Genomic DNA, 13,698 nt, shown 5'->3' with positions numbered 1-13,698 from the left:
AACATTAAAAGAACTGTAAGCTTAATATCAAGTGACTCTCCATGCACAGATGACAATGCCCGATTTAAAACACTGCCCTTGTAAATCGGGTATTACCCTCTGTGCATCGAGGGTCACTTGAAATAACACGAACACTCCCTTTAACCGGACAAAGCTCGAAAGTTAAATAATTTGAAATTCATCTTTAGAAAATATTCACGAACTCTACTTTGAATGTTTAAAGCTGTCCTGCATTGTATTCCTTCATGTGTTACTGAGACAAAAGTAGACTGAATCAGGGGAACGAATAAAAGTGTGAGTAAAAAATAAACATGATTCTTTTGCATAATTTTTGTTATATTTAAAGGATTACTGAATACAACTAATATCAGGGAAAAATCACAATATTAAAAAATCTAAATATTTCATAAAATTCTGTTCTCATATATAAAGTTTAAGAAGTTCAATACTTGTAAGATCAAAGTTTAAAAAAATGACTAATGATATTAGCAAAACTAAATTCTCATTTCCAGGGATTTAATTTTGCCAATATCTTAAATTCATTCAAAAATTGCATCGTCGAAAACTATCAAATCATATAAAATTACAAAATTTTGAATACCTCAAAAAAATTTCAAAAATCTTAAATTTCGAAATTGTCAACAGAATTTTAAGTGACCCTCAGTACAAAAATTGGTTTTCAAATTTGATACAAAAAGTTTACGCAGCAAAGAGATTTACTTTAAAAAGAAAACGAAGATATCTTACTCATTGTTATTCAGATAAAGATTGTTGTTGTGAATCGGACATGGAACTCCTTACATGGGGGTCACTTAAAATTACATACAGTCAATCTCACATGTATGAATACATAGTAAGAGCGCATGAAATGTCGTCTTGAAATTTTTATAATTTATGACAGCTGTAATGCTTCATCGTTGGTCAACACAAAAAGAAAGCTGATGAGATCTTTGCAGCTTTAAAGGGTTGAAAATACGATTTATAAAAATGTATCCAAATATCATTAAAGAACTTCACAATCTTTTGATAATTCTTAAATTGTTTTTTTATTTTTATTTCAAGGTAAATTATTAGCCCTGAAATATGAAGGAAAGCAATTAAATATTAAACTCGTCTTTCTGCGGCATTTGATCTTGATGTTGAGAATACGACATTATAAAAATTCTTGCTATGTATTCAAATATCTTTGATTCAATGAAGAAAGTCCAGAAAAATAGATAAATAATGCTAAAAATATAAAAATGGAACTGATAAATACTAAAATAATGTAATGAAAAATGTCGAAAAGGAAATGCTTAAATTGTACGAAACCCAATGTAACAAGAAGATAAAAAACTTTATTTTTTTTTTACAAATTCAAATTTTAATTTTTTCAAGGAACTGTTTAAACATTTTGGTTAGTATAGAAGGTACCAATTATATTTATCTACCAATACGCTCTTTAACGTTTTTTTTTGTAAAAAAATAAAAGAATATTGAGATATTAATAACATTCTGTTTAAAATTTCGAACAAAATCTTAAAATGACTCTAAGGGTAATTTCATTTTGCAGACAATGCCCCGTAATATTTTTAATTTGTTTGTTGGATTAGAATTTAATCCGATTTCTAAATTTGAGTTAAAGACGTAAACGTCATTCCAAGTGACCCTTCATGCAAAGAGGGCAACGCCCGATTTACAACAGTACCTTCAAAAGCTTTTTCTGATCAATTAAAAATTATATATCAACGTTTTTGCTTCTTTGAACAGTTTGTTCTCCTAAGTGACTTGCGCATTCACTGTTTATATGAAGCAATGAAGAAATTCACCGAAATGAACACTTTTTAAAGTCAGAAAAAACGTTATCTTCCACATCTTTAATCAGATAAAGGTTTCAAGGGTACCGTTGTAAATCGGGTATGACTGTTGTTGTATGCAGGGTCACTTGAAATTACGGTTACAGTCCCTTTAATTTCTAAATTCTTATGAACAGTGTAGTATATCCCTCAAGCCAACGAATACTTAAACAGTTCCTCTAAATAATATGTTTTAACATAATAATACAAATTTGTATAATAAATGTAGTCTGGCGGTGTTAAATACTTTCCCATTAAAAAATCCCTAAAAATTGCCCAAAATTTGAAATTTAAGTCAACACGTTAGAAAAGGTTAGGGTAAGATTAGGTTTGGGCCGAGTGCTGCGGCCGGAATGAGAAAGAATTTCCACATTAGGAAAGTACTTAAAAACGTAAATACAGTACTGAAGAGAGCTGGATTTTTATTACACTTGCGAGACCATGTTTTAATGGTTAACATTTGAGAAAAATTCGCTAAAATTAATCGATAATCAAAAGAGTATTTCGCACATTTTCAACAATTTAAAAATTATGCGCATTTTTCCCTTGAATGAATTTTAAGAAAAGATATAATTAGTTCTCTTCTTTAAATTAAGAGACATCAGGTAATCGGGGTTCTGATGACAAAATGTATCATTTATACAAAATTCTACTAATAGGAAGTTTTACATTTTTAATTACAGTTTTAAAAATAATCATTTTGAAATGAATAAGAAAGATCACTGTGTCACCAAGTACGTTGCGGGGGTTCTTTGAACTTTTTTTTTTGAATCCGACTAGTGGGAGGTCTAGCATCTAGATCTGGGGGGTCCAAGGGGCTCCAACATTTAGAGCTGGAAGTCCTCCAGTATCTTGATTCATTTTCTAAAAAATTAAAAAAGTTTTAAAGTTACGTTGACAAAAAAAGATTTATTTAAATATTTAGCTTCTACGTAAAAAAATCAGTTTTGAAAACATTTATCTTTCTGATATTAATACAGCAGACAACACTTGGAGAACAAAAAATTGAGAAAAGCCCTTCCAAAATGAAATTACAGGACACCCTGTAGTTAGAGACTAACCTGGACGAAGAGTGGAGTTGCTCTAAGAGCACCCTGCTGCTGCTGCTCTAAGAGCACTTATTTACAAGAGCAGCCACCGCCGCTCTTTTTGTTGGATTTGCCCTGAGGTCGACCCTTATGAAGTTTAACTCCACCCTCCACACTGGAGTCTAGCTCCCTCTTCTGGTCCTAGCAGTATTAAGTTGAAAACTTATAAATGCGGATTAATTTAATCAGGTTTCAGCTTATGGATCAAGTTTAAAAATTGCCAATGGTCTTCTGGCAAATAGAGTCTAGTACAATAAATGTCAACGTAGAATTTGAATACTCTGAGTACAGCTGTATTCTGACGTCACAAGTGTCAACAGTTGTATGTCTGACAAAATTATTATAAAAAGTGATAATTTTAGAGTAAAGTGCTTCTCTTCCTGTAAAATAAGTGAAATTTTTTGTGTTCCGGTCGCCTAATCTGAATAACCAATGTGGACATTTCAGCTTACTCTCATTTCCTGCTTAATCCGCTCTTTTTCTCTCTTTCTAGATATCCACACCAGATTCTGACCAATGAGAGTTCTCTCGTTAAATGGCGCGTAAATTTCAAATTTACCCGGCTCTGATTGGCTGTCCAGGATTCTGCGTGGATTTTAAGCACAATTTAAACTAAAGATTAAATTAATCTTGAGATTTATAAAAAGAGGAGATCAAGCATTGATCTTGATATCCACAATTTTAAGTTTTCAGCTCAGATTAATGTATTCCGGTTTCAATTGGTTCAAATAGAAGATCGGGATATTGGACAAGCTAATTTAAGACAAGATTTAGTTAACCCAGACTCCACTTATTCAGACATAAAGGAGTTGAGTCTTTGCCACAAACGCTTATTTTCTAGTCCCTATATCTTTGCAATCTGATTGTAGAAACCTTTGATTTTTCAAACTTAAATTATTTGATTTCACCCTATTCCTGCTGGGGGGGGGGGGATCAACGTGACCCCCCCACTGTAGTTTTTTTATTTAACTCAAAAAGTATTAGTCAGAGGATGTTGAAATTTTCTGTCTTTTTCTAACTTTTTTTACCAACTGCCTGAGTCTCCAGGCACACTGCCTGGGTGATTACATGTTACCTCTTTGCTTTAAGACACCGTGTGGGTGAGGGATAAGTGAGTATATTAAAAATGCAGAAGTATTAATAATTTAACTAATGATCATTGAGGGAGGGGTTGCTCGGCCGTCATGAGCCCATCATTCCTGCCTCTGAGCCGCAAAATTTGCAAAATGTTTTATGTTCTTGTTCCTTATATTGAATCTAAACCGGCAAGAATCTGAGTTCTTACTGCAAATAATGCGGCTTGGAGGTAGAAATGAGGGGCTCATGACAGCCCCTTTCCTCCCTTATTACGCTGATGAAGTTTATTTACCTTTTTACTCCTTAGCACTAGTTCGGTAACTGCTCGGAACATCTCCTCCACGTTTATATTGTCCTAGAAAATATATAAATTCTAAAATTGATGAAATAGTGTATACATTGTATATTATAGTATTTACAATTATGGATTTGATGCTGTCCCCCCCACCCCCATTGAATTCTAAATTTATATAATTTTACATAATAACAAATGATAAACAATTATCAAGAAAGTTTGGGAATCTAATTTTTAAATTTGAAAATTCATATGTTGGGTTTGGCAATTTAAGTGTTGGGTTTGGCAATTCAATTGTTGGGTTTGGCAATTCAATTGTTGGGTTTGGCAATTTAAGTGTTGGGTTTGGCAATTCAATTGTTGGGTTTGGTAATTCAATTGTTGGGTTTGGTAATTCAATTGATGGGTTTGGCAATTGAATTGTTGGGTTTGGCAATTCATTTGTTGGGTTTGGCAATTTAAGTGTTGGGTTTGGCAATTCAATTGTTGGGTTTGGCAATTCGATTGTTGGGTTTGACAATTCGAGTGTTGCGTTTGGCAATTCGATTGTTGGGTTTGGCAATTTATTTTTTGAGTTAGGGAATCTAATTGTTACGTTTAGCAAGCAAATTGTTTTTTTTTGGCAATTGCCATCTTTTTTATTCTACATCGGAAACGATTAAAAACCAACCTTAGCCGAGGTTTCGAAAAGTCTGATCCCCATCTGATCGGCAAACCGTCGAGCATCTTCCGTTAACACAACCTGGTTTAAAGGGACTGTTATTGTAATTGAAAGCGACCTTCCGTTAAAAAAACGCCAATAAAGGAATTTTTGTTGTAATTTTAAGCGACCCTCTATTTAGCGAGAGGCAAGCCCAATTCACAACGGTACTTTTGAAACCTTAATCTAATCAATAATATGGAAGATAACGTCGTTTTGCTAACTTAGGTGTTTGATTCTAATAATTTCTACATTGAAAGAAATACGTGTGTCACTTATGAAAAGAAACTACGCACGCAAATCGACAATTTTCAAAAACAAAAACATGGATATCTAATTTATTCTTGATCAGACAATCGAACATGCCACTGTCTTAATGGGGAGTCACTTGAAATAATGTTAACGGCTATAACTCCACCATAGAAAAAAACAAACCAAAAAAATGAAGTTTTATATTTACTTTTTAAAAAATGTTACGGGGCATTGTCTGCAAAATACGCGAATTTTAAATTTACCTTTCTATCTGGATCATCATTCTTGTTCCCCACCAGGATTCTACAAATTTTTAAACAGTTTAAAAATGTGTTTTTTTAAATCTATATTAAAAACTTCTTTTAAAAGAGTGTAAATGATAATTCAAATTGAAATAATTAAGTATTCCACAAAATTTTAAACATAATTTTTTTTTTAATTCTCAAACACCATAAGAGCAATTTTTGATGGTAAAAAAATTCACAAAAAATGATCTATAAAATTAGAAAAAATAAGCATTTAGCTAAAGATACCAAAATTTAAGTCAACTTAATTTGAAAAATTTCTAAAAAATTATTTAAACTATTCATCCCTGTTGACAACGTCACAGTTTTGATCTATTTCATGGAGCCAGCGTTTAACGTTGGCAAAACTTTCTCCAGCAGTTACGTCATACACGATTATAACACCATGAGTTCCTCTGAGCAAACAATAGATGTCGTTGCATTCTTAATTTAGAAGTATATGTCGTTGCTTTGCTTGTTAAAATATAGATGTCGCTGTTTTACAAGTAGAACATGAATATCAGGAATAACAGTAATACCAGAGAGACCAGAGATACCAGGAATACCAGGGATATTAGGGATATTAGGGTTACTAAGGACACCGTGATCCCAGGGATACCAGGGATATCACAGATACCAGGAATATTAAGGATACTAGGGATACCAGGGATACCAGGGATACCAGATATACCAGGGATACCAGGGATACCAGATATACCAGGGATACCAGGGATACCAGATATACCAGGGATACCAGGGATACCAGGAATACCAGGAATACCAGGAATACCAGGGATATCAGGGATACCAGGGATACCAGGGATACCAGGGATACCAGATATACCAGGGATACCAGGGAGACCAGGAATAATAAAAGAAAGAAAGAATGCTAGGAAGAAAGGTGTGTATATCTAATATCCGTAAAACAGTATAACAGTAACATAACTTCTTATTGTAGACCAGTAGAAGCAAAATAGATTAAACATTAGGGATACAGGTATTACAGAAAAAAAGTTAAATAGACATAGAAAGTTTTCTTTCAGGTAAAAATGTCGTAACAGAAAAGTAAAAAGATTTTCTTTAGATTAGCAGAATAAAAACTGTAGATTTAAATANAAAATAAGAGAGATAGAGAAGGTTTAAGGATAGAAAATAAGATAGAAGGTTTACGGATAGAAAATAAGATAGATAGAGAAGGTTTACGGATAGAAAATAAGATAGTTAGAAAAGGTTTACTGATAGAAAATAAGATAGATAGAGAAGGTTTACGGATAGAAAATAAGATAGAATGAGAAGGTTTATGGATAGAAAATAAGATAGATAGATAAGGTTTACGGATAGAAAATAAGATAGATGGAGAAGGTTTAAGGATAGAAAATAATATAGATAGAAAAGGTTTACGGATAGAAAATAAGATAGATAGAGAAGGTTTACAGATAGAAAATAAGATAGTTAGAGAAGGTTTACGGATAGAAAATAAGATAGATAGAGAAGGTTTATGGATAGAAAATAAGATAGATAGATAAGGTTTACGGATAGAAAATAAGATAGATAGAGAAGGTTTAAGGATAGAAAATAAGATAAATAGAGAAGGTTTAAGGATAGAAAATAAGATAGATAGAGAAGGTTTACGGATAGAAAATAAGATAGATAGAGATAGATACAATAGATAGATAGAGATAGGTAGATAGATACTAGGTGTAAGTAAATAATAACTTATTCATGAGTGTACTGTAAACACACAAAACAGAATGATTTACTTCTGGGAACCTAAGGGTAGTATATGCACAGGAGGGAGCGATAATAATAAGAGTTAAATAAATATTAACACAGTAATACCAAAGTGTAGGGGTGGGGTGGGTAGGTTTGGGTTTACAAATATGGACAAATTATTTTTTTCTTATATCTAACGGTTCTGTCAATATTCCAGAAAGCTGTGACTTTCGATCACAATTTGACCCATTAAACATAATTTGCTAGCCTTTTTTCTTAAATACTTTTTTATTGGCATATGCATTTTGAATGAAAATGTATAAAATAAACAAATCCGTGAAGTAAATGATTATTGAAATATAGACCAAAACAAGTTTGATATCAAATAGAAGAAACCGAATGCTGCTCACTCTGGTTAATCCGGTGTGAGGGGGGTAATAGAAATATTTTGGGTCAGACAACATGACCAGCCAATTTCAAATCCGTGAATAAAAACTGCTAATTTACGGAAGAATATTCCGGCCAATATTGATCTAGATCTGACCGGCTAATTTAAAGGGACTGTACGTACTTAATTTTAAGTGACCCTCCAATTGTAAAACTGCACGGTGCCCTTAAAAACAAAGGTGGCTTCCTCATTGTTTCTGAGATTTATATCTATAAGGTATCGTTTGAATCGTACATAGAACTCTAAAACATGAAGAATTTCCCGGAATTGCGTTCACAGTCACTTTATAGCTAATAGAACCTCTGTAAAGGAGGTTTAAAACATCAAAAATGACATGACTATTGTTCCTGTAGTAAGTTGAAGTTATTGTTCGAAACCTCTCTTGACCTAAACATTCATAAAATTTTTGATTCGATGCAACAAAGGTTTGGATTCTTTAAAAGCTGACAAGAGGACCGAAAAAAAGTGTTTATTAAGAGAGTTGTAAATATTGAAAAGAAAAATGTTGTTAATGTTCAACTAGGACCTGAAAGTGGAACTAGTTGTTAATGGGGCCTGGCACTAGTTAGTTCAAATGCTTCTCACAAAAATTGAAAATGATCATTTCTCTATTGACTAACCTGCAGTATCCCATATTTGAAGCTTTACTCGCTCTCCCTGAACTTCAATTGTTCTACACATCAGCAAACATTATCATCACGTGGTAGGCGCCATTTTGAAAAACCGCCATTTTGTAAAACCGATAATACATAAACATTTAGGAGAACACCAAGTTAAAAATTATGTAAAAGTGGTATCAGGATCAATTCCGAAAAAAAATTAGGCGTGGGAAAATATCGGAAAGACTGTTTCCGTAAAAGTGAAGCTCCAGGAAAAAATCAAAAAAAAAACTTCGAGAATACCAAATCCGGAAACTTATAGCGCAAAAAATTTGAAACGTAAGTAGTTTTGCATTAAATACATGTTTCTAACATTTAGCTCGTGAACTGTCTCAGTCACTCAGAACATAAAGGGGCATTACGCGTTGGTTAAGAAAAGTTAAGGGTCTGAAAAAGTCAAGATACATCAGAAATAAAATTCCTAAAACTGTCCATTCAAGAATTTCTTTCCGACTTTTTTCCACCACCATCAAAGTAAAAATGTTTGTGTACGACTCACCTCAAACTCTATGAATTAAAAATCTTGATTAAAAATGTAAGATTTGTTTTTACTCGAATTATTTCACAACGTCAAGTTGAAGATACATTTTTAATGAAAAAAGGAAACAGCATTAAGCCTTAAGGCTGGGGTCTAAATATACAGAAAGTGGGAGGGGGGGACTTAACGGAGTTGAATGACTTTATAAACAGCACAATTGTAATTTTAAATAAAAGATTTTCTATAAATCACAAATTTGTAAAGATGACACTTCTTTAATGAGAATGGTTTGCCTAATTTTGAAATCTACTCCAATGGTAGTTATATAGTTTCCACTGAAACAGTTGTCCGCGAACCTGAAGAAAAAAATAGAAAATTACAGATTCACAATAATCTTTTTAAAGAAATTAGTTAACTTAATGCTAGGCATTCACAGTGGACTAAGCCAGTGGAGGTCGGTCAAATAGGCCTAGGATTAGGCTGGGTACTGTAAAAAGTCTGAACGCGCCATGGGAGTTGTCTTAGTAAGCCCTCCGACGGGACTATGCCAAGAAAATTGACCCCTGTCGTATGTTAGTCTGGTTAGGGCGACGTACTGTACAGAATATGGAACCGGGCTACCATAGGATCGGGTCAGTACACGCTGTTATCTGACAGGCCGGTACAAATTGGGCATGTCCTGTTCGAATTCAAATTTACTACGGCGCACAGTGCATTATTTCAACATCAAAAACTTAAATTCCTCTCTGAAATGTCTTTAAAAGTTTCAACCCCAATAGACAAATTCCTGTATATACGCCTCTGAGTTGGTGTGAGATATTTTCTTAACATTTCTGATTTAAATCTGTCTTAAGATGAAGTGCAAAATTTCGAATCTTCCATCTATATATAAATTTGGCTTGTCTGTTTGTTTGTATCCAATAAACGTCAAAACGGCTGTACCGATCGGGCCCAAATTTTTTTGTGGGACCTCACGTGACCCCAGGGAAGGTTTATGAATGATCAAAATTTTAAAAATTTGTGTTTAAGTTTTTTATTTTTGAAAAATTTTGAAAATGCGCGAAAAGATATTATAAAATCTGCAAACTTTTTTGTTTTTGTTTTATACTGTACAAAGAGAAGATGTTCAGAAATAAAGCCACAATTAAAAGTTGAAATAAAAGATGGGCGCGAAGCGCCCTAAAAGCCTAGAAAGAAGGGCGCCCTGAATTCCTAGTGATGTTAAAAATAGGCAAAATTTCAAACCTGCTGAAGTTTAAAAAGTACAAAATTTAAACTCTGTTAAAGTTTAAAATGTGCAAAACCTCGTGAGGATCGAAATATTAAAATATTAAAATAAGGCTGAAAAAAACGATTCGTTCGAAGAAGACCGAAACTTTAAAATAGCGAAAGGAATAAATTCTGAAATATGTAAGAGTTCAGACTTTTTCAATGTTAAAAATATATCTCATCATTTTTTAATTCTAAACTGTACCTTTGTGTGAAATTCATCAATAGAAAATACTACAAAAACAAAAATAATTTTTAGAACATTTGTATAAAAAAAAATAAAGATCAATTAAAAACAGTGTATTTAAAAAAAATCATATTTCACCTCACAAATATAGAAGATTATATTTTTAAATAATCAGATCTATTTTTTAGAACTGCAAGTGTATCAATCAAATCAACCAATCAATAAAACGAATTAAAAAAATGATTTCCTCGAAAGCTTTTTTCTCTCTAAGGCAAAGAAAAGCAAAGTAGGGACTGAAGATGTTAAAATGTAACCATTAACTTGGATCCGCAACATTTTGGCCTCCTGGATCCGGATCCGCAAAAATATGCAGATCCACAGATCCGGATCCAAGGGGTAAAATATCAACCAAAAACTGCAAAAAACTTTTTTACTCCTAAAACCCAAATCTGAACTTTTGAAAAACAAGAGAGATTATAAAAATTTCCTCATTTCTGAATAGTTCATCAAGTTTTAGGATAAAAATAAGCGAAAAAAAAATAAAACATTTATGTAGATTTTGATTTAAGAGATTCGAAAAAATGGAGAATATGAAGAAGCTGATAAAAATAATATCTTAAAAAAAAATATTGATATCCACAAAACTGCCTAACCCCATTCATGAAACCCGGGTTCCAAAACTGGTTTTTACAGAGAGTCTCAAGTTTTGGGCTCAATCTTTAACAAGAAAAAGGAAATTCCCGGCATCGTTGTTCAAACAATCGGACATTGACATAAATAGAGGTTTACTTGAAATCTAGTCTAAACTCTAAAATAACTATCCCGGTTCAAACGATTGAATTTTGACTGTACATATATTTCATACGTGAATATTAATCGGTGCAATACAATGGTTATCAAAACAATAACAATAGCAATAACAAAAAAAATAAAAAAAAATAAAAAACAAATAAATAAAAAAAAGACCAATCAACTAAATAAATAAAAAGTCTTCCAAAACATATTGGTCCCTTTCTCTTACCTAACTAGAAGTGAACTCTTTCCAACCCCCGAGTCTCCGATTATCAAAAGTTTAAACAAATGATCATAATCCTGAAAGTAGAATTTTTATCACAAAAAAACAAACAAACAAACAAACAAACAAACAATCAAACAAACAATTAAACAAATAAACAATTCTTAGAAATAAATAATAAGCAAAAAATTCAAATATTTACACTTTACAAACGAAATTAAAAAAAGGAAGAAATATTTAAAATATTGAAAAACTTTGACATGAAAACTAAGATCGAATTATTTCTCAATTAATACTAAAATAACTGATAAAAAACTGAGACAGTACTGAATAAGAAATAAAAGTCTAGATTTCACAAAAATAAAAATAAAATAAACATAATTTTTTACCTTAGCCGCCATTCTGGTCGAATTTCTAAGCTGAACAGGACTCTAAATAGTACAGTACAACAGTACAGTGTGACCCATAAATATGCGGAAAACGATGACAAAAAGAAATTTTTGCATAGGTTAATTGAATTGGGTATCTTCCATGGATCTTTAAAATGAGACATTTCGTTAGACATTCTTAAAAACTACTAAGAATAATACTAATAGTAAATAAGACGTATCAGAGAAATCTTTGCAAAGGTTTAATAATAAAAAAAACATTGTAAAATAATAAGTAAAATTGTATACCTGGTTCATAACCTAATAACTACAAAAGCAGGGCGTTCTTTTATAATTTAAACCATTGTAAGTCTGAAACAGAAATATTAATAAAATTATTTTGCTAGCTGACATTTGACAGTACAGTACAATACAGAGTGCTGTACTGTGTGTACAATGAAGAGGGTACGCCGTACATTGTACATAATGTTTAAATACTAAACAAAACACGAAATTATCAGAAACACAATCTTTAAAAAACTAGCAATCCATATGTAATCACAATAAATAAAAGTTGCATCTTGAAAATCACAAAATTATATAAATGGCAAGATTTAGGAATCACAGCAGAGATCAAAATTAAATCATTATTAATCAAATTATTAATCTTTAATAAGCTCATTATTACATGCTTAAATATTAATACAACTAAATCAAAAAGAAAACAACATATTTAAAATATGAATTATTAATCTGTTTGAGTGATGATAGCTAGTTTACAAGCAACAACGGTACAGTACAATATACCGTACAGTAAATTGCTCGTATACAACTCAGTATAGTACAGTAAAAGCTAGGGACAGTACAGTACAGAAAAGAACAAGAACAGTTAAGAACAGTACAGAACAGATTAGTGATGTACAATACAATGAAGTACATTGCTCGTAGAGTATTGTACAATACAATAAATCTCATACAAGAACAGTACAGTAAAGAACAGCACAGAACATTACAGTACAGTAAAGAAGTACAGTACAGTACAGTACATTCCAGTAAAATATTGTTAATTATTATTAAGCTCATTATCACATGCTTAATTATTAATACAACTAACAGTAAAATATCATTCACATTATATGATCAATTTAATCTAACAAATAAATATACTCAGCCTTTAATAAGTATACCTATCTTGGAAGCTAAGTGTACTGCAGCTTTTTTGTTTACAATTGTTTGGATTCTAAGAACTGGTTTGTTATATTCCATAGAAGCTGGAAGCTAAATGTACTGCAGCTTATTTCTTTACAATTGTTTGGATTCTAGGAACTGGTTTGTTATATTCCATAGAAGCTGGAAGCTAAATGTACTGCTGCTTATTTGTTTACAATTGTTAGGATTCTAGGAACTGGTTTGAAATATTCCATAGAAGCTGGAAGCTAAGTGTACTGCAGCTTGTTTGTTTACAATTGTTTGGATTCTAAGAACTGGTTTGTAATATTCCATAGAAGCTGGAAGCTAAGTGTACTACAGCTTATTTGTTTACAATTGTTTGGATTCTAAAAACTGGTTTGTTATATTCCAAAGAAGCTGGAAGCTAAGTGTACTGCAGCTTGTTTGTTTACAATTGTTTGGATTCTAAGAACTGGTTTGTTATATTCCATAGAAGCTGGAAGCTAAGTGTAATGCAGCTTATTTGTTTACAATTGTTTGGATTCTAAAAACTGGTTTGTTATATTCCATAGAAGCTGGAAGACCTTTCCATTCTCTACTATACTGCTCGGCCTACAGAAGGGAGAAATTAATGAAGGAATTAGGACTGAATTAAATAAAGTTGAGCTAAATAATATTAAAATTAAAATAATATTAAGAGCAAGATCAAAATAATATTAAGAGCAAGATCAAAATAATATTAAGAGCAAGATCAAAATAATATTAAGAGTAAAATGAAAATAATATTAAGAGCAAGATCAAAATAATATTAAGAGCAAGATCAAAATAATATTAAGAGCAAGATCAAAATAATATTAAGA

At 31.8% G+C, this 13,698-nt stretch overlaps 2 protein-coding genes across 2 annotated transcripts in view; both read right to left on the bottom strand.

Annotated features, from left to right (window-relative positions):
* Positions 1 to 315: 315 nt before the first annotated feature.
* On the bottom strand, positions 316 to 12,084 carry LOC111705191 (ras-related protein Rab-35). Its single transcript, XM_023477659.1, has 12 exons — positions 11,978 to 12,084; positions 11,690 to 11,731; positions 11,307 to 11,377; positions 9,123 to 9,185; positions 8,313 to 8,365; positions 8,040 to 8,079; positions 5,840 to 5,947; positions 5,511 to 5,550; positions 4,966 to 5,037; positions 4,293 to 4,355; positions 2,897 to 3,064; positions 316 to 2,699 (listed from the first exon to the last, which is right to left on the bottom strand). The coding sequence occupies exons 1-11, from the start codon at positions 11,984 to 11,986 to the stop codon at positions 2,954 to 2,956; spliced, it is 672 nt and encodes a 223-aa protein (XP_023333427.1). The 5' UTR covers positions 11,987 to 12,084; the 3' UTR covers positions 316 to 2,699; positions 2,897 to 2,953.
* The window catches only part of LOC111705209 (WW domain-containing oxidoreductase), a gene marked incomplete at its 5' end in the record, with an annotated part of 11,258 nt that continues 9,599 nt past the window's right edge, over positions 12,040 to 13,698 (bottom strand). The window contains one exon of the mRNA XM_023477686.1: positions 12,040 to 13,450. Within this exon, the coding sequence (XP_023333454.1) occupies positions 13,366 to 13,450 (85 nt within the window). The remainder of the gene's footprint in view (positions 13,451 to 13,698) is intronic.

The sequence above is a fragment of the Eurytemora carolleeae genome, unplaced genomic scaffold, assembly GCF_000591075.1.
Source record: "Eurytemora carolleeae unplaced genomic scaffold, Eaff_2.0 scaffold132, whole genome shotgun sequence".
NCBI classification, from domain to species: domain Eukaryota; kingdom Metazoa; phylum Arthropoda; class Copepoda; order Calanoida; family Temoridae; genus Eurytemora; species Eurytemora carolleeae.
The sequence above is the reverse complement of the archived record's forward strand: the minus strand, read 5'-3'. Positions and strand labels throughout refer to the sequence as shown.

Bases quoted from the DNA above. Each gene is read 5' to 3' on its own strand.
- LOC111705191 (XM_023477659.1), bottom strand. The intron at 8,366-9,122 runs GCAAACCATTCT...GCTGATGTGTAG, and splicing joins GGAGTAGATTTCAAAATTAG to AACAATTGAAGTTCAGGGAG. The intron at 5,948-8,039 runs GAACAATAGTCA...TTGTTTGCTCAG, and splicing joins ATAACTTCAACTTACTACAG to AGGAACTCATGGTGTTATAA.